This window comes from Geosmithia morbida (assembly GCF_012550715.1).
Source record: "Geosmithia morbida isolate 1262 chromosome Unknown scaffold_14, whole genome shotgun sequence".
Taxonomy (NCBI): Eukaryota; Fungi; Ascomycota; class Sordariomycetes; order Hypocreales; family Bionectriaceae; genus Geosmithia; species Geosmithia morbida.
In genome coordinates, this window is record NW_023336201.1 from 441,041 (window position 1) to 461,011 (window position 19,971).

The window sequence follows — 19,971 nt, forward strand, 5'->3', positions numbered from 1 at the left end:
ACGGCATACGGACGCTCCAAGCTGTACAAGCCGGAATAAAGGGAAGAGTTATTCGTTTTTCCTACTGATGAAATCGTGGGGTCTTTGGCAGCACGTCTCTCATTCAAGGGTGGTGATAGCAGGCCTCTACACCGTGAAGCTGTCCATGAAAGCTAGAGGTTGCTGGCTAGTATCATGAAGGGCCGGCAATACGGAGTAACAGACTAAGACGGCAGTACCCATACGTAGTAGTCCCAAGCTTCGATATTCATGCCAACGAGAGATTTATATTATATTAAAACCTTTTATTCCCCTCAATACCCGCTTTTCTCACTGCAGGGCTACCCCGTCCCGACCCCCCCGCAAGACCGGCAGTTTCGGAGATAACGTCGAGAGATGGAACCTGGATTGTTCCCGCCCATGGCTTTCCGGCGCGGGGTAATTACATGTGGTAAGTTTTTGCTGGTAGGATGAGTATAATGCAGTCAATTTTGCCAAAAAACAGAAGAAAAAAAGGGTTGCATGCAACATTTGGTATGTATCCGGCCATCGATTTGGAGGGTCGGAAATAGAAGGCGCAGGCGTGACTCTACCATGTATATCCAACAGACATGTCTGGTTTGACGAGATGGCGGCTCACCAGAAGATGAGAAGTACGGGGTTCCTGTCCTGCACACAGGTAGAGATCGAGAACGTCACGGTACATGCTAGACAGTAAGTGAGAGCGGACTTTGACGTGGATAGGATGGATATTGTGAAGTAATGGCGTGTAGATATATATGTACTCGTACTTGAAGACTGGAAGTACCGTTATGGACATTGGCAGTTCCTTTGTTCCTTTATCCCATCCCATCCCTGTAGTAATGATATATCACCAGTACGGGAATAGCCCCAGTGGGATTTGCTAGTGCCAATGTCTGCATATGTGACTGCATGAAGCTGCAAGCCACGCCAGCCGGTGCCCATCCTTGGGGTTACACTACTTCTATGGGGAAGGGGATGAGCGGCACGCAGACAACTCCATTGCCGTACCCTTGATCGGTAATTCTTCTCTCTCCTTCTTCTTTTCTTTTCCCACGTACGCCATGAGAGGGGTTTACCCTTACACTCTTACAGCTGGAGGATACGAACTTGCAACACCCTGGCCGGAAACAGGGTGAGGGGGTCCAATGGTCGATGGCACCGTACTCGTACGGCATAGCTGAGCATAAGGGTACATGATCTCTCATGGATTCGAGACTCGTGTGTGTGACTCCTACTACTATAATCGTACAGGTACTCATCACACACACACACACACACACACACACACACGGATGGACGGTAATGTCCGAAGCCATAGACATTTCAGTTCCCTTGCTCCAAAAGACGAGGAATTCTAGTAGAATATTACGAGAGGAAGTACAGCAATACACGCCAATACGTTCGTTCAGTGATGACTGTAAACTTGGTCGTCTTGTGAATGTGGTTCCCCTCGTGGTCTGTCCTGTTGTTGAGCGAGTGGACGAGAGGAATGTGACCGACTCTACTTACTATATTGAGATAGTCATATAGCATAAGAGCAAACTGAAGTTTGGATATGGATGGAAATCCGGATGGCAAGAGGGGAAGCGGCGGGCTGAGAAGAAAGAAAAGAAGAAAAGAAAAATAAAAAGGAAAAAATCTTCCTCATCGCCGGCGAACATGTCGATATCGTCGTCATCATCCATCGGATCACCCTCTTCTTTCACACAAGAGATTTTGGCGGGAACGTATCCCTCGATTCTGCTGTGGGACTCCGGCCGCCAAGGTAGCTTCTGTATGCCTTCCTTCTTTCCTGGGGATGGTCGGTGGACCGACAGCCCATCTTGTTGCACATGAAGCAGTGCTCTCTGACGTCCCTGCTGTTGTTTCCACCTCGACCACCGTATCTGTATCTCTCTTCTTCCTTGCCTCTGCCGTTGTGACGTCATTCGACGAGGTTCGTGTCGACAGCAGCCATCGGTACAGTTGGTCTCGTGTTCGTAGACGAAGGGATCCGCTCCCGGTTCCGTTACAATTTACGCCAGCTTGTCAAGAAAGTGACGTTTACAACTACGTCGCACTGCTGACGACTCGCACTGAACCTTTTTGCTATTCATACTACGTGAACATGTCAACACTTCCGTGTGGTCCCTTCTGCCATTCATACCCATCATCATACGATATCACTGCTTTGGTTGACTAATCCGCGGGGACACCGAGATAGCGACCAGGAGGAAAAGCTCCTTCGAAAGGAACAGATGTGAGAATCCCCCGCTTCCAGTAGACCTGAGAATCATCATCAGTACAGCATGGTATCAGGTAAACCTCCCATCCGAGACAAGACACCGCGCATCTGTCATCTGTCATCTTCCTCTCCCTTCTCTAGCCCGCTGATTCATTCTTCGAAAAGGTGCGATACCGCAGCTCTGTCTGACGCCAACAAGTGCTGGAGACCGCGTTTGGAACTGCTCCGCTCTTGGCCCGGATCCTCCGTCCGTAATCGCTTGATAGGCGACCGCGCTGGGCTCAGCGGAGGCCGAGGCGACGGCACCAGCAATGCTCTCTCAAAGTCGATCACCATGATACCGTCCATCTCATCACTGCAGAGCATGTTGGCCCCCCTCACGTCCCCATGGATCACCCCATTATTGTGGATTGCCCGTAGTGATAGAGCCGCTTTCTCCCGCAGCCGCTCTCCCCCATGCGGGTCCGGTCGAGTCCCGCCCCAGGACATAAATGACATATGAACCACATACACCCGATGGTCGTAGTAGTAGGTCTTCCCCATAGACTGTAGGTCTGTGGCCCCGAGGAACACAGGCACGTAGGTGTCCTGCAAAGGCTTCAGGCGTGCATACACGGCGGCCTCGTGCTCTAGGTCCACCACAAACGCCCGCACGGTGCCCTTGCTGACAAACGTGTAGCCAAACTCGAGGAGAGTGACCTTGAAGAGCACCCCGCGTGAACCGCCTATCCCTAACGGCCAGATACCGTCATCTAGCGATGCTTCCAGCTGCTTCCAAAGGAGCTCGAGGAAGGTGGCATGGTTGATCGGCTGCCGGCCATGTAGTGATGCGTTGGGGCAATCGTGGTCGATGGGACCGTCGTTTATAAGGCCCGATAAGCATTTCTGAGTGCAGTACTGGTATTCTAGACCACGCTGCCTTGACCTTTTCGTGACATGGGTCCTGTTGGCTTCGTTTTGCTGATTGCGGCGGGTGGCTACACTGCTACCCGACTGTCCCTGGCGAGTCTGTCGTGCTGTTGGGGACGGCGAGGGTAGAATTCCCGACTCGTTGTTAGATGAGTCTGCTGGGTTCCTCGGGAGCACAGTCTCTCATGTAGGATGACCTCCAATTCGTTGACGTTTACTGCTCCGCAGTAGATGGGGTGATCTATCAAAGGTCTTGTATACTTCCGCCTGGTAATCGTCACCACCATCGGGTGTGCCGCGGTCGCTCTTTGGTAACGAGAGCAACACTGTCTCAAAATCTTGACATTAAGTGTCCAATATCCCCATAGCGTTCTGACGCTCTTCCTGTCCGTGCTGACCCTCTAACGAATTCAGGGCTATGAGGGTGAAGGCCAGGTACTGGGCTACAGCTGTGCATAGGTCAGAATGTTCAGGGTGGGCCAACGCTTCGGCTTTCGGTTCCGCCACATGGTAGAAGAGCGTTTCAGGGTCTTCCCAATCAATCTTTAGAAAAACAATCGTCTCACCCGTCGTTAAAAGTCCGTAGTCTAGCCCACCCTCAATCATGTAGTGGTATATCTGGGTAATGGCGCTTGTAGTTAGCTTCTCAGCGGAGTATTGAAAGCTTGCGTCCCTGTCCTCTGTCGGCGGGATTGTGATTCGGTTGACCACGTCCTGGTGAACGTTCATTGGATGTAGACCTCGTCGGATGTGTAGTGCTGTCAGTTTATGCGGCGGCTTATACTCGTAGATGTGCGCCATTGTACGCGTCCTTGGTTCCCCATCTTCGGATCTATAGATGCAGATTTGGTCGGGCTGGAGTCGACGACCCCGATCACGTGCCTGGCTAGGCATGGATGGCGGCAGAGGTGATGAAGGAATGTTAGCACGATCTATCACCTCTTTGGCGGTATCGCTGATAGCATGTGGATGATTTTCGAAGGTGACGCCAGCCCCTATCTTGAACATTTTCTTAGCATCTTCCATGTCCTTGAGTTGGTTGATGATTCTCCTAACAGGTTCTTCGACTCTTAGATGCAAGAAGGATTCAAGCCTCTTTTCATCTGCTATCTTCCACCCCGAGAAGACATCACCTAGGCCGGCGAGGAAAGCCTTCGTCTGGAAGACTCGCCTATCGGCGGGGAAGATGGAAAAGAGGGTCGAGTAGATAGATTTCTGTTCGTCGAGAAACCCCGGCCGTTGACGTAGGTTTGTAGGGCACCATCTATTGCGCGGGTTGGTGTGATAGGCCCCTTGGTAGTCAATGTTTTGTCCGTCTCTACTGTGAACTTGGTGAAAAGGAGGGTATGAAAAGAGGATAGGTATTCTTCGAGTGTTGTCGGTTGAATTTGTTTCTCTGCTCGTCTCAAAGCCTCTTCCAGCTTCTCGATTCTCTTCTGACTTGCCATGCTGGCAAGGTGGTGTAAGAGAGTCTTAGTGCACAGAACGCAAGAAATCCACGAGGGATGGACGGATGGACTGGGGTGCGGGATCAACAAAGAATTAATATTGGTATGTCTGTATTATTGCTTTGATTCTCCCCTACTCCAGGAGAAGATGATGATAGAGTAAAACACCGGCGAGCTGGGAGGGGGGATGTGAGTAACAAAGGGAATGGTTGGTTAGTCACATGACCTACAACAAATCTGACATAGTAGAGGAAGGAACGAAGATGGATTGAAAAAGGTATGAAGATATTTGTTCTTCTTCTCCCCACCGAGGCCTATCAATCTAACTACGAGGCTGCATCGTCCAAAAGACCCAAAGACAATCAGTGATGCTGGTGATCTCGCAACTATCACATTGGCCACGAAGGACGAAGTCGATCATGGAGTTGTGAATGATCGCTCTGCAATTGGTAGAAAGCCATGGATCCCTTGAATTGCACGTGCAGGCCGCGGAAACTGGCCGTGACACTATCTCACGTTTATCATGTCATGATCTCCTTTCCATGGATCCGGCATGAGAGTGTGAAAGCAGCGGGAAAAACACCAGAATACACAATTCTTATCTCGACTTGAGAAAACAAAATTCTTCCCCATGCAGTATCCTGAGCTGATGACGCTTTAACCTGAGTAGTTCCTGAGCAGCTCCTGGCTCTCACAGGATCAGTTGGAACATCTAGTTTCATACCCAACCTCCCCCCCCCCCCCTCTATTACCGTGACCGCGTTTTAATACGAGTGATCCGAATAGAGCATACTGTCACGGCGGGCTAGAAAGGAGGGTGGACGGGGGATACGCAGACTCGGGACAGGTTCTTCCTCCAAGGCAAGCTAGAATATGGATGAAATAGGAGACATTCGTATAGTTCATTAGACAGTGCTCGTATGTTCTTAATACAAGAATTCAGTAGACCCTTCAGGGAACGGGGAAAGAAGGGCGGGGGGGAGGGAGGGAAATGACAGTCATTCTGATGGATGAGACGGTTCCCAAGTCAAATCACACCTTCTCCGTAGATGCAGGGGCCTTTGCATCTGAGTCCTTCCTCTCCTCCAGGTGAATGCTGCCAAGCTCCTCATCCACCTCCTTGGCTTTCTCCGGAGACACTTGGCTGACATCTCCCTCTCCAGCAACCGCGGCACCAAAGTCCTTGCCGCAACGCTCGGGCCCGAACATGGCGGTGACGACTATGCCGACGACAATGATGGCTGTGGCCACGCCCATGGTGGGGCCGTAGGCCTCGACCTTTTCCCCGTCGCCCCTGGTGATGAAGGTGTCCTCGGCAACGGCGTTGACGATCTGGGCCGACGGTGACGAGATCATGTTGCCGAGCTGGTAGGCGACACCCGGGAACGACGAGCGGAAGGCGGGGGGCGACAGCTCGTTGAGGTGGATGGGCACGACACCCCACGCACCCTGGACAAAGAACTGCATGAAGAAACCGGTGGCGCTCAGGGACCCCTCAGAGTTGGGCAGGATCCACGCCGGGATCAGGACACCCGAGACGAGGGCGGAGACGATGATGGCGCGTCGACGCCCGACAAACTGGCTGAGGTAGCCGACGATGGTGCCCCCCACGCACGCGCCCACCTTCATGATGATGGACGCACGCGACGCGCCCGAGTTGTCGAGCTCCTTCTGCACCAACATGAAGGTGGTGTAGGAGTCCTGCGACGTGTGGGAGAAGTAGTTGAACCACGTCATGAGGATGGTGCAGTAGACGATCATCTTCCACTCCTTGGCCAGCATCACCTTGACGTCACGCCAGAAGGCTCCGGCAGACGCAGGCTTTGTGCCCTGGGCCTTGCGGAGCCTCCTTGCCTCCACGAACTGCCTAGACTCGGGGAAGAGGGCGCGAATGAAGCCGACTCCGATGGAGATGCCGGCTGTCCCACCATGTCAGTCTCAGTCTCTGTAGAGGATGACGGGGATAAGAGGTCAGACGCCTGAGCGTCAAAGGATGGAAGTGACCTACCGGCTACCCAGAACACCACCTTCCAACTATCCTTGCCACCACCGACGCCAAGGTTGGCGCACGCAGCAAACACGTATCCCAGGGAGTAACCCTGCTGTAGGATACCAGACATGAGACCACGAACATCGTGCCTGGAGGTGAGTGTCAGTCAATGTCAGACGTGTCGGCGAAACTCATCTTTCGAGAGAGGGAGGGATGTAAGCAGAAACTCACGGGCACTCCTCGAGAGCCATGGCGATGGCATTGCCATACACACCACCCATAAAGAGGCCGAACAGGCTCCTGACGGCAAGGAACTGGGAGAAGGTCGAGCTGTAGATCGTAGCAATCTGCAGGACGCCGAGGACAATCATGTTGAGCACCATGGGCCACTTGCGGCCGTACTTGTCACCGGCGAGACCGAAGGCGGCCGCACCGAGGGAGCGCAGCAGGAGCGTCAGGGTGATGGCTGTGGTGATGTTCGTCTTGGAGGTGTCGTAGTACTCCGAGAACTTCTTTGTCTGGATGGACAGGGCATGAAAGTCAAAGGCGTCGGCGGTCCACGCGGACAGACCACAGAGGAAGAAGATCCAGCCCTTGGCCGTCAGCTGGCCCATCAGGCTGATGGGGTTGCGGATCGGGTCCGGGTCCTTCCACAGGCACACCGTCTCGCCGTAGTCGTTGGTCAAGACGACGCGCTGACGCCACACGAACAGGTCATGCAGGGACTGCTTAGCCGTGGGGATGACGCCCTTGGCCAGAGGGTCGGCAGGGTATGTGCCTGGGGGTGTGGCGAAGGCATTCTCAGCCCGGCTTGATTCAGTCATGATGGGTTTGTGTGTTGGCCGTTCAAGCTCTCGGCTTCAATGGGTCGCGTTCTCGTCGACAAGCTGAGCTACGGCACCCCTCTGAAAGACACGGAACCAGGATAGAGAGGAAGGGCGAGAGAGAAGGGGGGAGAGGCAAGGAGAATGAAGGGATTGCGTATGGAGAGGGAAAAGGAAAGAACTGCGGGGAGGGGGTTGGCCTTTTTGTATACAGCTGGCAAGCAGAGCTTCGAGGACAGATTCGTCCTATTACATAGATATAACCGCGGGGAAACGGAGCATTCCATCTTTTTGGGGAGGGGGGAGGTGAGGAAGAAGCGGGGGTGAGGCCGGGAACTGGGGTCAACCGGGGTCAGCTAGCATCCTGCCAATGCAAGCCCATGTAAGTAGAACTGGTCGACTTGTCGCAATCAACGAGAGCGCATGTCTCATTGCGACGGAGAGGGGATATGTAATACATGTGATTTTGTGGGGGGTTGGGAAGCGTTGGATTCCGGTTTAACCCATGAGTACTCTGTGCGGGTACGAGAGTCATCGGCGATACAATGTACCCAGCCCATCCCATGGGCCATATGTTATGTCACCCTTCACCCTTCTTTCCTGGCGTCTCTGGGGGGGGGGCTAGGAGAATTAAGCGGGATAGGTGACCAGACTAATCCCCATGTTGGCGTTGGCCCAGGGCATGGCGTGACGGTTCAGTTGCGGAGCCTACATCCCTTTCCCCATCGAGTATGGTCTAAACCATTGGAACCATTAGATCGGAGAGAGTAAGAGAGAGAGAGTCAGAGAGTCAGAGAGAGAGAGAGAGAGAGAGAATGAGAGAGAGAGAGGCGACCGATGAATCTGGGGGGGGGTTCAGCTCTGCAACCACAGGAACCAGACAGAACAATGTGTGGAGAGACCCGGGATGGGAAGGAAGAAATCGGCTACAATCTGGAGCAAAGATTGCTGTCTGCTTTATCGGTAGATGACCGAGAAGAAGGACAAGCCAAGAGATTGGTCACAAGGACAGCTTGAACATGGGGTTTGGAAACTGGGGATTTGGGGATGGCGCGGGGGCGGTAGGAGCCAAGAGAGATGGAGGGGCGGGGAAAACTACGGGGGCAAGATAACTTGGACAAGTCGTACGAGTAGTCTCGTCGTGAGAATTAGAAAATGTCTTGGCCAGGGCTAACGTGGACAAGGATGGATTCTGTTATTCTGTCTGTTAATAATACAAATGAATTTCTTGGTTCCTCGTCTACAACTTCCACTTTTCGGCCTTGAGGTGCTCCGTATCATTCAATCCTTCCCTCTTCCCTTTTTTATTTTCTGGGGGATTTTTTTTTCGCCCAATTAACGCTATACATGTTGTGGACGAATCATTCTCTTCATAAATGATTACCGTAACTCCCCCTCCTCTTCCCCCTCTCCCCTCCCCCTTTCCTTACATTTGCCGGGGGGAGAGGGCGGGGGGGGTTGAACACGCCAAGACCAAGACGTGGGGTCTCCTGGGAAGAAAAAGGAAAAGAGAGGCGGGGAGAGAGAGGAGAAGTTCTTCTTCTTCTCATTATTTAAAAATGGAGAAGACTGGAAAGGACTTGGGGACGAATGACGATACGACGTGATCCGTCGGACTGGTAGTTAGTGGTAATACGAGTAGTATTAGTGGGAGTAATAGTAGTGAGAGTAGTAATAGCAGTAATGATAATAGTAGTCATAGTAATACTGTAATGACAGTAATACTGCAATAGTAGTAATAGTAATAGCAGTCAGTAGTAGTAGCAGTAGCAGTAGCAGCAGCAGCAGTAGTAGTAGTAGCAGTAATGATAGTAATAGCAATTGTAATAGTAGCAATAGTAGCAATAGTGCTACCCATTGAGAATACAAACATGTCAAATAGATGCATTCAGATTACATTGAGATTACTCGTACTCGTTAACCTTAATTGATGAGCTTAAAAACTTGATATCAAGCTTCTTTCATAGGGTGTTTTTTTTTTCCTTTTTTCCTTTTCTTTTTTTTTTCGCCGCTTAAGGAAAAATGAGGGGAAGAGAAGAATGACCGAGAGATAAGGGATCTACGGGTATGCAAGTATCGTGCAATGTCGGAACACCAGACATACCAGTATTACTCTATTACTACTGCACTGCTCGTGCTCCGTACTATTATTACTCGCAAGTTCTCCCTCTCCCACGGCTTTGTATATTTACACTGTACCCTCCATCCGCACCAGCTGTCATTTTCTGATGCAACCCGAGCACAGAATAGTGTCCCACGTCGTTCTGGATCCTACACAAGTCAATGCCCTCCACATCTCCCCACCTCCGCCTTTGCGTGCGGGGAAGCGAGTGCTAAGACTATCAGTGGAGTCGGTGTGGGGAGTTTGGTGTGGGGAGCTGGCCATTGACAAGGTGCATGCGTGTTCCCCCGTCTAGGCCTTTATGGCCAAGGATTGAGTGAAGATGCAAGACCTTTGTTCTATGCTGTCTCTCGGTTGTCGCATTTCGTATTGATGGCGTGTTATTGTATTATTCTCCTTTCATCCATCACCATACAGATTACGGTAGACCCGGCGTCGTTCGAATAAGGAACGCGGTTCCGAATTAACCTCGTAATTACGAGTGCATGTAGGAAATTATCGGCAAAGCTGTGATTGGTGCATACGACTTGCCAAGGGTTGCTCTACATGCAAGCCCTGTAATACAGCACAGCACAATATGCAGCTGCACTTTTGAAGATCGGTGATCAGAATTTCCTCAATCAACTGAGAAGAGAAGATGAGAAAATGCGAAGAGGAGTGAGGACGTCGTCCAAGAGGATGGGGGAATATTTGGCCGGTTCCCGTCACATATTCTTACGGCTAGCTATAGGGTGAGTGTGTCTCTCAAGGAAGACAGGGACGGCGTCCCCTGCCGCTTGACCAAGTCGTGTTCTCTGCTCAATACTGACATCGTCTCCCTTCCTCTCAACAGGTGCAGGAGACCTCTGCATCTCGACTGCTTTGCATGGCAGTGGAAAACCCTAAGCCACGGGGACTGGTAGCCTCGACGTAGTACGGATTATATATGTACGGAGTAGAGCAGTATTGTTAGTAGATATCAGAATGGGTCAAGGTCATGTGACCACATCGTCATCACCAATTGCTTCATTGGAATTAACAACGCACAATCGCGGGGCTAACGAAAGAAATATAAGCCGACGAGACGCCTCAACTTACCACCTGACCGATCAGCATAGAATCGTCATAGGCGACCCAGAATCACAGCCGAGATGCAATTAAGCAATGTCCACATCCTGGAGTTGCCACCCGTGGCGGATATGCACGTCCACCTCCGCCAGGGTGACATGATGAAGCTTGTGACGCCAAGCATCCGCTCCGGAGGCGTCGACACCGTCTTTGTCATGGTCCGTATGTGAGGGGGAGGAGTAGGGAGAGAGTGGGAAGAGAAGCGGTTGGACCCGAAAGTCGTCGCAGCAAGAATCATGGTAGCTGACATTGAACATGCGGTAGCCAAACCTCCAGCCCCCCGTCACCACCGTGGCTCGCGCGCTCGAGGTCAAGGCCGAGCTTGAGGCTCTGGAGCCTAACGTGAAATACCTCATGTCTCTCTATGTATGTCTCCCAGATATCCTTCCTCAGAATCTATTTCCTTGGTAAAACGGAAAAAAAAAAAGAAATAGAAATCTGACCAGGGGGAAAAAAATTTAAAATAAAAAAAAAGCTTCACCCCACCATCACTCCTGACGTCATTGATGAGGCTGCCGCTGCTGGCATCGCGGGTGTAAAGGTCTATCCTCAGGGTGAGAGATTAACCCCCCCCCCCCAAGTCTCCTGATATCGGAAACTCCCCCATGAGACTAATAGCTATCGCCTAGGCGTCACTACCAACTCCGACGCGGGTGTCACCTCCTTTGACGACTTCTACGCCACCTTTGCCGCCATGGAGAAGAACGACATGGTCCTCAACCTGCATGGTGAGGTGCCCGGTGTCGTCCCCGACGGCAAGACGCACGAGGAGGCCTTCCTCCCTACTCTCGGTAGCATCCACGCCAAGTTCCCCAAGTTGCGCATCGTCCTGGAGCACTGCACCACTGCTGCTGCTGTCGAGGCTGTCCGTGCTTGTGGTCCTACCGTCAGTGGTGAGTTTTACATCTCTCTCTCCTTTTTTGTGGGTTTTTTTTGGCACATCTCATTGTCATATCTTTCGACTACAAAGATGTGAAGATGAGAGGGAGGATGAAAGACTGATCCCCGGAACAGCCTCCATCACCGCTCACCACCTCTACCTCACCGGCGAAAACGCCGAGGTGGACCCCCTGGCCTTCTGCAAGCCCATCCCCAAGACCCCCGCGGACCGCGACGCCCTCCTCCGCACCGTTTGCAGCGGCAGCCCCAAGTTCTTCTTCGGCACCGACAGCGCCCCTCACTCGCTCTCGTCCAAGAGCGTGGGCGGCGAAAAGGCCCCCCCCGCCGGAGTCTTCACCCAGCCCTACGCCACGCAGCTTGTCCTGCTCGCCCTCGAGGAGGCCACCGAGAAGGGCATCATCTCCGAGGCGGACGTCACGCAGGAGAAGCTCGAGGGTTTCCTGAGCAATCATGCTCGGAAGTTCTACAAGCTTCCCGAGGTCACCAAGGCTGATGGATCCAGGATCATCCTCGAAAGGAAGGGCGAGACGATCCCGACCAGCATCAAGAGCGGGGATGTCGAGGTCGGTATTTCAAGGGCTGGGTCTACCGTCTTTAGTCTGAGATGGGCTTGAAAATAGTACGACCGAGGTAGATGAAAAAAAGGGGAAAAAAAGAAATAGAGATAACAGAAAAGCGGTAAAGAGGTAAAGTATCTCTTGGATGGATCCATCTATATACTCGTACAAACATCGAAGCTGCCTTCAGCGCATGATTCCGAGTATGAACAATAGTATCACTCGCCAGTAATGCATATTTGATACCGTCTGCTACGACGTAACTCATACATGACGTAGGATGGATGGTGCGTAACCATTGGATAATGTGTGCGAACCGTCTACCGTTCAATACGAGTCACATCATGATCAACAACGTACCGCGCTCGCCATCAACATCACTCCCCCTCTCTCCCACGATGGGGTGCAGACCGGCATCGTCACTGCCGCCAGTGCAGCTGGGACTCGTCTTCAACGACGCATTCACAAGCTACTCTGGCATCGCCGTCAACTTGGCATCCGAGTCCGTCACGGTATGGTGCGACCGGAACTTGGTCCCCCTAGACCGCAGCTACATCTTCTTTGACCGGGCCGTCAGCGACGAGTACGATGGAGCCGTCGCGTTCGGTCTCATGGCCGTGAGGCAGGGGGACAAGCCGCACCACACGCGCCTGGAGGCCATGGGCGTGGTCCGGGCGGCGCAGGGAAAGGGTATGGGACCCAAGGTCCTGGAGACGGTCCTGCAGATGGAGAGGGAAAGGGGCACCGAGATTGTCGAGCTGGAGTGCATGCAGTCCAACACGCCGGCGCTGTCCATGTACAGGAAGGCCGGGTTCGAGCAGGTCAGGGAGTTGGCGGGCTGGGAGGTGGATGCGGGCGGGGATGGATCTGCCGAAGAACCCGAGGCTGGGAAGACCGGGACAGAAGCAGAGCTGCAGGAGGTGAGCGTCGAGCAGGTAGATGCGCTGGTGGGGAAGCATGGTGCCGACGACTTAGCATGGCAGTCCGCCCTCGTGAGCAGCATGTCCCACTCTGAACGGGCCTTCAGACCGGGTCACGCGTGGTGTGCGGTGTCTGACCCCGAAGACCAGTCCGAGTATGAAGTCAAGCTGGCCTCTCTGATAGTCGAGCCAGACTGGAGAGGGCAAGGGGAGGCGACGAGACTGGTCGAGGCCATGATGGGACGGTTCGTAGGCAAGAAGTGGAGTGTGCCTAGTCTGTTTCCGAAGGAGTTGGGTGATGGAATTGCCAGGAGAGTTGGGGCCAACGTCGCTGACCTTTTACAGTATCAGATGAGATTATTCCTATGAGTATTGGCATATATTGATCTGATCTCTTTTACGTATACATATATAAGCTGATGGTTTTTATTCTTATTTTCGACATGAGAAGAAAAACAGAATTCTGAATTACGTTCATGTCTCGTTGATGCTCACTTTAGACGAAAAAAAGTCAAGTGCGGCATTAATTCCGCACAGCGGGATAGTGGGGAAACATTTTTTTTCTTTCTCTTTTTTCCTCTGGACTTTTTTTTTATACCTATTCCTCTAAAAAAAAAGAACCATCCGACTACACAATACACATATACACATTGAAACCGCCAAGATGCGTCCTCTCACCGAGCAAGAGACGCAGACTCTCTTCAAGAAACTAGCGGACTACACGGGTCCGTCGCTCAAGAACCTCATCGCCCCTCTCGACTCGTCGCCCGACTCGGACCGCTACGTCTTCCGCCTCTCGGGCCAGAACCGTGTTTACTACGTCCTCCTGTCCATTGCCAACATCGCCACGTCCATCTCTCGTGACAAGCTGCTGTCCCTCGGAGTCTGCATCGGAAAGTTCACCAAGACGGGAAAATTTCGCATGCACATCACGGCCCTGCCCGTCATCGCCCCCCACGCCCGTCATAAGATCTGGATCCGCCCCAACGGCGTCATGCCCTTCCTGTACGGCTCCAACATCGTCAAGGCTCACATCGGCCGCTTCTCGGAGGACTGCCCGGAGCATCAGGGCGTCATCGTCTACAGCATGGAGGACGTCCCCCTGGGTTTTGGCGTGACTGCCCGCAGCACTGCCGACTCGCGCCGTCTGGATCCCACCGGTATCGTGTGCTTCCGCCAGGCTGACTGTGGAGAGTACCTGCGTGATGAGGACGCTCTCTTCTCGTCGGGTTAAACTTCTCCAAGGTCTATAATGCTTGGACGGATTCACGCGACACGAGACAACATACGACATACAATACACGCAACGCATGCGTACGACAAAACGAGGGGGGGAAAAGAAAAGAGAGAGAGCGTAGTAGTAAACCTCCCTCACCAACTTTTGGGCTGAGACAATCGCTTCCATTCTACCTCGATATACCGCATTGTCTATTTATCTCTTCTCCAGCCATGTACTTTGTCCTTGCTGTCTTTTACGGCGTTTCAATACCACGGGAGAAGATAAAAACAAGGATGAAGGGGACAATGCTCTGCAATGCTGCTGCTGCGCACTACTCAAGAGGCGGCGAAAGAGACCTTGCCAGCCAGAAAACCCATCAGATACCAAGACGAGAAATGTACATAAAGTAGTTCATCACACTTCTTTTTCGGGCCATGAACGTAAACCAAATACAAAGTATCTCATCTAAAAAAACAAAAAAAAAGTCCGTGCTCGGGAACACATGTGTATCATGAAGAAGAAGAAAAGAAGAAAGAATCCCAAAGGACCAATAATACAAGCCTAGTCCACCCTGTTCTTGTTGCCATTCTGATGCCCATTCACCAAGGACTCAGACGAAGCAGGCACCTCCTTGACAGTGGTGTCGAAACGCACCTTGAAAGTCTTGCCACGCCAGTTGATCGTCCCGCCGAGCAGAACGGCCCAAGTCCAGATGGGCAGGGCGAGGACCTCGCGGCCGATCCAGACGGGGAGCCACTCGGCAAAGGAGCGGGCGGTGGTGGTGCCGCGCCTGACAAAGGTCGGGGTGTTCTCGTCCTCGACGTCGGTGTTGGACTCGAGGGCGTGCAGCCGGCAGAAGACGGCCCAGTCGGCCAGCATCCAGGACGTGACGAAGACGAGCCACACGACGGCCATGGCAGACCAGGTGCGCGGGATGGACGTGAGCTCGCCGACCAGGGGCACGGTGGTGAGCCCGAACGAGGCGTACACGCCACACAGGAGCGACTCGATGCCGGGCTCGACCAGCGTGGCAGCCAGGACGGTGAACTTGCGGGCGCGCAGCCAGCGCACGCGGCGGGCCACGTAGGCCGGCACGGGGACGCCAGACACGGGCTGGACGGCCAGGTCGCCCCACACGAGGCCGTGATTGGCGTGGCCGGGGATGGCCGTGTGCCAGAGCAGCTCGCCGATGGAGTGGTCCTCGCAGATGTTGTGGGAGAAGTAGTCCACCCCCTTGGGGCGACTGAGGTAGTCATTCTTGGGCAGTGCCGGGTTCTGCTCCGGGTCGGTGGCGCGGTCCAGATGCGACTTGCGAAACATGTTGCTCTTGCCCACGATGCAGGGGGCCACGCTGACGATGTTGATGGCCCCGTAGAACTTGGCGTGCGTCGTCGCCATGAACATCTCGTCCAGGCGGCCGCCGCCCCTGGTGAGGACGGACGGCGAGGTGCCGCGCGGCGACGAGGCCAGCGGGGACGACAGCAGAGACTGGTGTTCCAGGCACGGCGTCGACGGCCGCGACGTGCCCGGCACGTCGACGACGATGGGCAGTTGGTGGACTAACTTGTAGGGCGTGACGGCGCCGTTGCTGCCGCTGTACCCCACCAGCTTGTCAACCATGCGGCCCAGCACGCCGGGCGCGGCCCAGACATTGCAGTCCATGACCCATATGATGTCGCCCCTGGCCTCGGCATAGGCGCGGCTGATGTTGCGGATCTTGGGGTTGGGCCCCAGGTTCTGCACCTGCGTTGCCGAGCTGTCCGTCTCGACCATGACGCGCGCGTCCACGTGGGGGAAGTCGGCCACCAGCCGTTCCAGGACGGGGTAGGCGGGGTCGCTGCGGTCCTCGACGCACAGCCTGATGGACAGTCGGGAGGGAGGGTACGTCTGGCGGAAGGACGAAGCGATGCACTCGTACAGTCCCGGCTCGAGGTCCTTGACCGGTCGGATTATCGTCACGAGGGGAGCATCTTGACCGAGGGTGGGGGATATACCCGCGCGGGGAGGACGGGAGAAATTCTTGAAGCTGCAGTTATAGAAACAAAGTCCCGGGTATCAGCCTTCTGTGCGGGAACAAACACAATGGGGAAAGAGAGAAAAATGTAGGAGGAAATAAACGTACATGGCGGTGATGCCTATGGCCTCGATAACGATGATGAAGAAGCTCCAGACTAGACAGACTACCGCGGCAATCTCGACTAGTGAATACATGTCGTCGGACACACAAGAGTGTCAGCCTCTGTTTTTATCCTACCTACGGTATGACCATAACAAGGACTTAAAAAAAAAGAGTTACAATAGTGGATTGAAGTCCGGAGATTTAGGGGAAAAAAAGGTGGTGATCATTCGGAGAGAAACTCCATCCGGCACAGACGGGTCCGAGTGGAACCTCGCAGTTCTCACTGAGCGGAATCAGAGGAAAAGTCCGTTGAGCGCTGGGAATAATAATAGTGCTCATCTCCACTAATGAAAAATAAATTTCCCTCGTCGATGGTCATCAGCAGAAATGCAGACCTGCATGTACCGAGTACGAACAGATGAATGGACAATTGGTGTTTCCCTCTCTCAAGGTGGACTGGACGACGGTACAAAAGTGGATACCCTAGAGCCGCACCCGTGACTTATTAGTTCGACATTTTTTTCCCCTCGGCCATTGAAATTTTCTTTTCTCCCTCCGTATCTTTCCTTCATACACACACGCACACACACACACACACACATAAAGTCCCTCAGGTCCCCCTCAGCAACAAAGACAGGACAATCTTCCACTTGTATCCCTTGAATCAATCGGGATTCTAGGTTATCGTCTGTATCCAAACAGCGGATACAGTTTCTAGGCATTGTCCTAGACGAGTGAGTTCCCCCTCCTACTTCCCTTCCCCTCGATAACCTCTACCTCTCTTCCCTTTCTACCCTACCAACACCTAAATCAGTTCACGCACACTGCGTGGCTGATTCAGCTGCTATGATGACATATATCACTTGTGCAAAGGGAATAATCCATTCACTTGGAGCCCTGTGATTGCCCATTGATCATAGACTACAACGGTATCTGATCTGCAGCCTTCGTGAACAACCATTGTTCCTATACATGCATACATACGAGAAGAACTGCTTCTAGGAACGTCTGCTGACACAGTTTCTCAAACAAAAACAGGCCAAAATGACTTCGAGGCAAAATGGCTAAGCCGTCCCCTCCTGCCTCTGCTACTACCGCCACCGCAACAACCACAATGGCGAGCACCACCAAGGCCACCAGCACGTCTACGCCGAACCGCCCAAATGCTCAGAAGAGGTCATCTCCACCTCTTAACCAGATATATGCCCTCCCGGCACCCATCAGGACTTTCCCACTTCCGACCTTCTACCCCAACAACCCCGTCTCCCTCTTCTACGTCGCCTATGCGTGGCTCGGCCAGCTCCTGAGGCCGCCGCCCGCGGAGCCGGCCGTGGTCCACGAGGGGACCTGGTCAGAGGCCACCTGCTCCGTGCACATCACGGACGACAAGTCGGTCAGGGCCCTGTGGGAGCAGGGCTTCTACGGGAAGGGAAGCCTTAGTCGTAGCGAGCCCAACTGGCTGAAGCGCGAGCAGGTCCGCCGCGGACACGGGGAGACCCATGTCAGTGAGATCCTGACGGTCCAGAGGCGAGAGGAGCGCCTGCGTGCCAAGTGGGAACGCGCGAGACTGGAGCAAGAGGTCATTCGTCAGACCAGAGAGGCGGAAGCATTGGAGGCGGAGAGGAGACGCAGTGCACAGAATACTTCCAAGCCCATCATCCCCAATCCGATACCTATACCAAAGGTTATACCAAAGGCTACCCCCAAGCTTGCCCGCAAGCTTACCCGCGAGGCACGACCGAAGGAACATTACACTTTCCCGTCAATGCCCGCGGCACCAACAGGACCGATCCAGCTGCTGGCGCTGCCCAACTCGCTGGTCGAGCTGTTGCAGATTTCCCCCCCTCCTTCACAGCCGACACGGTTGACCCCGACCCCAGCGCCGCCAATCGGACCAATGGAGTTGTTGGCTTTACCGAACTCGGTCGCGGAGCTTGAGCTGTTGCATATGCCTCCTCCCTTGGCGCCAGCGCCACCAACGGGTCCAGCGGAACTTTTGGCTCTGCCTAACTCGGTCGCTGATCTGGTGCATCCGAGCATCGAGCCCGTTGAGGATGAGATTGAGGTTGACGGGATTGATGTGCCCGTCCATGGCGGCGGCCTCGGCATTCACACCAATGGCAGCGCCGATCTCCATCCCAACGGTGGCACCAGCAACGGTAGCACCAGTGTCTATCTCAACGGTTCCGCCGAGAAGTTGGTCAAGGACGTCGTCGGCGATGACGACACTGTCGTCCGCGTCACTGCCAATGGCTCTGCTCCTATCCCCACCGTAATCCCCGGGCTGCACAAGCTCAAGGCCCAGAAGAGTGTCCGGTTCTCCCCCGAGGTGGAGTCAACCTCGTTCAAGGTGTCGGACCCCCCGAGCCCTGACCGGACTGGTAGTGGACAGAAGCAGGAGTCGGGCAAGGGGCATGACCCCGTCGCGACCCTTGTCAATAAGGAACACCTACAGCTCATGCCGGAGGAGGCACTCTGGCTGAGCTTTGGCCTGGGCGCCCTGACGGTCAAGGACCCGTCATCAGGCCAGCCCCTGTCCAACCGGGACCTGCTGACCCTGTTCCGGCAGCACAGCTACTTCCCGCCGCGCACGGGACCCGACGACCCGGACCTGCAGCCAGACGACGATTTCCTCGTGCACTACGCCGTGTACCACCACTTCCGGTCTCTGGGCTGGGTACCCCGCGCGGGTATCAAGTTCGGCGTCGACTGGCTCCTATACACGCGCGGCCCGGTCTTTGACCATGCAGAGTTCGGCCTCGTCGTCGTGCCCTCTTACTCGGACCCGCTCTGGTCCACCGCCTCAGGCATCAGTAGCAGGAAGAACAAGACGCCCCAGACGTGGCACGGCCTGCACAGCGTCATCCGCGTCCTGTCGCAGGTCATGAAGAGTCTCGTCCTCGTCTACGTCGATGTGCCGCCACGAGCCAAGCTAGAGGCTGCCCTGGACAGCGGTGGTCTCGCACATGCCCTCAGACTCTACAGAGTGCGAGAGATGATGGTTAAGCGATGGTCCAGCAACCGGAATCGTTGATTGTGCGATCATCTTTTTTTCTTGAAAAGAAAAAGAAAGACCTGGAGAAGACGAGCAGGCCTTGTTTTTCTTTTCTTGTGCAACGTGTATCATGAATTGTACTATGATTGTTATGTTAGCTGTATTTTATTTTTGTGTCAATTATCGCGTACATTTATTTATTTGTATGCGTATCATCGTAACTACTTTTCCTCTTGACTCCACACCTTTGCCCGTGGGGAGGGGGCTCTGCTTTCCCTTTCCGCTCAACCGAGGTCCGGGGTATAAACTCGAAACAAATCCTGCCCAGAGTTCATGTGTTGATAATTGACGCTGCATCAAACATCGGCTCACTTACGGTTCACCCTCTGCATGTGACTTTGTCTTGTTTATTTTCCGCTGTCTTTATTCTCTGCTTTTTTTCCCCCAATTCTTTTTTTTGCCTCGCATGAATACTCTGAACCTTTATCCTCTGTCTTGTGTGGCCTTACACCTAGGAGCGTCATGCTGGCCTTGTCGCGTCTTGCCCGGCCATCCGCGGTGTTGACGACGACGACAAAGACGAATCTCATCGGGCGACGTATCACCGCAGGGGTCAGAGGCATAGCATACAAAG

General features: G+C 53.8%; 8 protein-coding genes across 8 annotated transcripts; 4 read left to right on the forward strand and 4 right to left on the reverse strand.

The window, feature by feature from the left end:
* Positions 1–2,377: 2,377 nt before the first annotated feature.
* GMORB2_2734 (uncharacterized protein) lies at positions 2,378–3,423 on the reverse strand (the record flags this gene model as incomplete). Its single annotated transcript, XM_035464712.1, has 2 exons — positions 2,378–3,235; positions 3,334–3,423. The coding sequence occupies 2 exons, from the start codon at positions 3,421–3,423 to the stop codon at positions 2,378–2,380; spliced, it is 948 nt and encodes a 315-aa protein (XP_035319382.1).
* Positions 3,424–3,481: 58 nt separating this feature from the next.
* On the reverse strand, positions 3,482–3,937 carry GMORB2_2735 (uncharacterized protein; the record flags this gene model as incomplete). Its single annotated transcript, XM_035464713.1, has 1 exon — positions 3,482–3,937. One exon carries the CDS (start codon positions 3,935–3,937, stop codon positions 3,482–3,484), a length of 456 nt encoding a protein of 151 aa, XP_035319383.1.
* Positions 3,938–5,616: 1,679 nt separating this feature from the next.
* Positions 5,617–7,398, reverse strand: GMORB2_2736 (MFS transporter, SHS family, lactate transporter; the record flags this gene model as incomplete). Its single annotated transcript, XM_035464714.1, has 3 exons — positions 5,617–6,503; positions 6,593–6,723; positions 6,806–7,398. The coding sequence occupies 3 exons, from the start codon at positions 7,396–7,398 to the stop codon at positions 5,617–5,619; spliced, it is 1,611 nt and encodes a 536-aa protein (XP_035319384.1).
* A 3,252-nt stretch (positions 7,399–10,650) lies between these two features.
* GMORB2_2737 (dihydroorotase) lies at positions 10,651–12,141 on the forward strand (the record flags this gene model as incomplete). Its single annotated transcript, XM_035464715.1, has 5 exons — positions 10,651–10,785; positions 10,892–10,993; positions 11,103–11,181; positions 11,257–11,520; positions 11,642–12,141. 5 exons carry the CDS (start codon positions 10,651–10,653, stop codon positions 12,139–12,141), a joined length of 1,080 nt encoding a protein of 359 aa, XP_035319385.1.
* A 341-nt stretch (positions 12,142–12,482) lies between these two features.
* Positions 12,483–13,359, forward strand: GMORB2_2738 (Ribosomal protein S18 acetylase RimI; the record flags this gene model as incomplete). Its single annotated transcript, XM_035464716.1, has 2 exons — positions 12,483–13,159; positions 13,350–13,359. 2 exons carry the CDS (start codon positions 12,483–12,485, stop codon positions 13,357–13,359), a joined length of 687 nt encoding a protein of 228 aa, XP_035319386.1.
* Positions 13,360–13,668: 309 nt separating this feature from the next.
* GMORB2_2739 (60S ribosome subunit biogenesis protein NIP7) lies at positions 13,669–14,238 on the forward strand (the record flags this gene model as incomplete). Its single annotated transcript, XM_035464717.1, has 1 exon — positions 13,669–14,238. One exon carries the CDS (start codon positions 13,669–13,671, stop codon positions 14,236–14,238), a length of 570 nt encoding a protein of 189 aa, XP_035319387.1.
* A 546-nt stretch (positions 14,239–14,784) lies between these two features.
* On the reverse strand, positions 14,785–16,434 carry GMORB2_2740 (ceramide glucosyltransferase; the record flags this gene model as incomplete). The annotated part of the gene is made up of 2 exons (XM_035464718.1): positions 14,785–16,249; positions 16,346–16,434. The coding sequence occupies 2 exons, from the start codon at positions 16,432–16,434 to the stop codon at positions 14,785–14,787; spliced, it is 1,554 nt and encodes a 517-aa protein (XP_035319388.1).
* A 1,022-nt stretch (positions 16,435–17,456) lies between these two features.
* GMORB2_2741 (tRNA-splicing endonuclease subunit Sen2) lies at positions 17,457–19,376 on the forward strand (the record flags this gene model as incomplete). Its single annotated transcript, XM_035464719.1, has 1 exon — positions 17,457–19,376. One exon carries the CDS (start codon positions 17,457–17,459, stop codon positions 19,374–19,376), a length of 1,920 nt encoding a protein of 639 aa, XP_035319389.1.
* Positions 19,377–19,971: the final 595 nt, after the last annotated feature.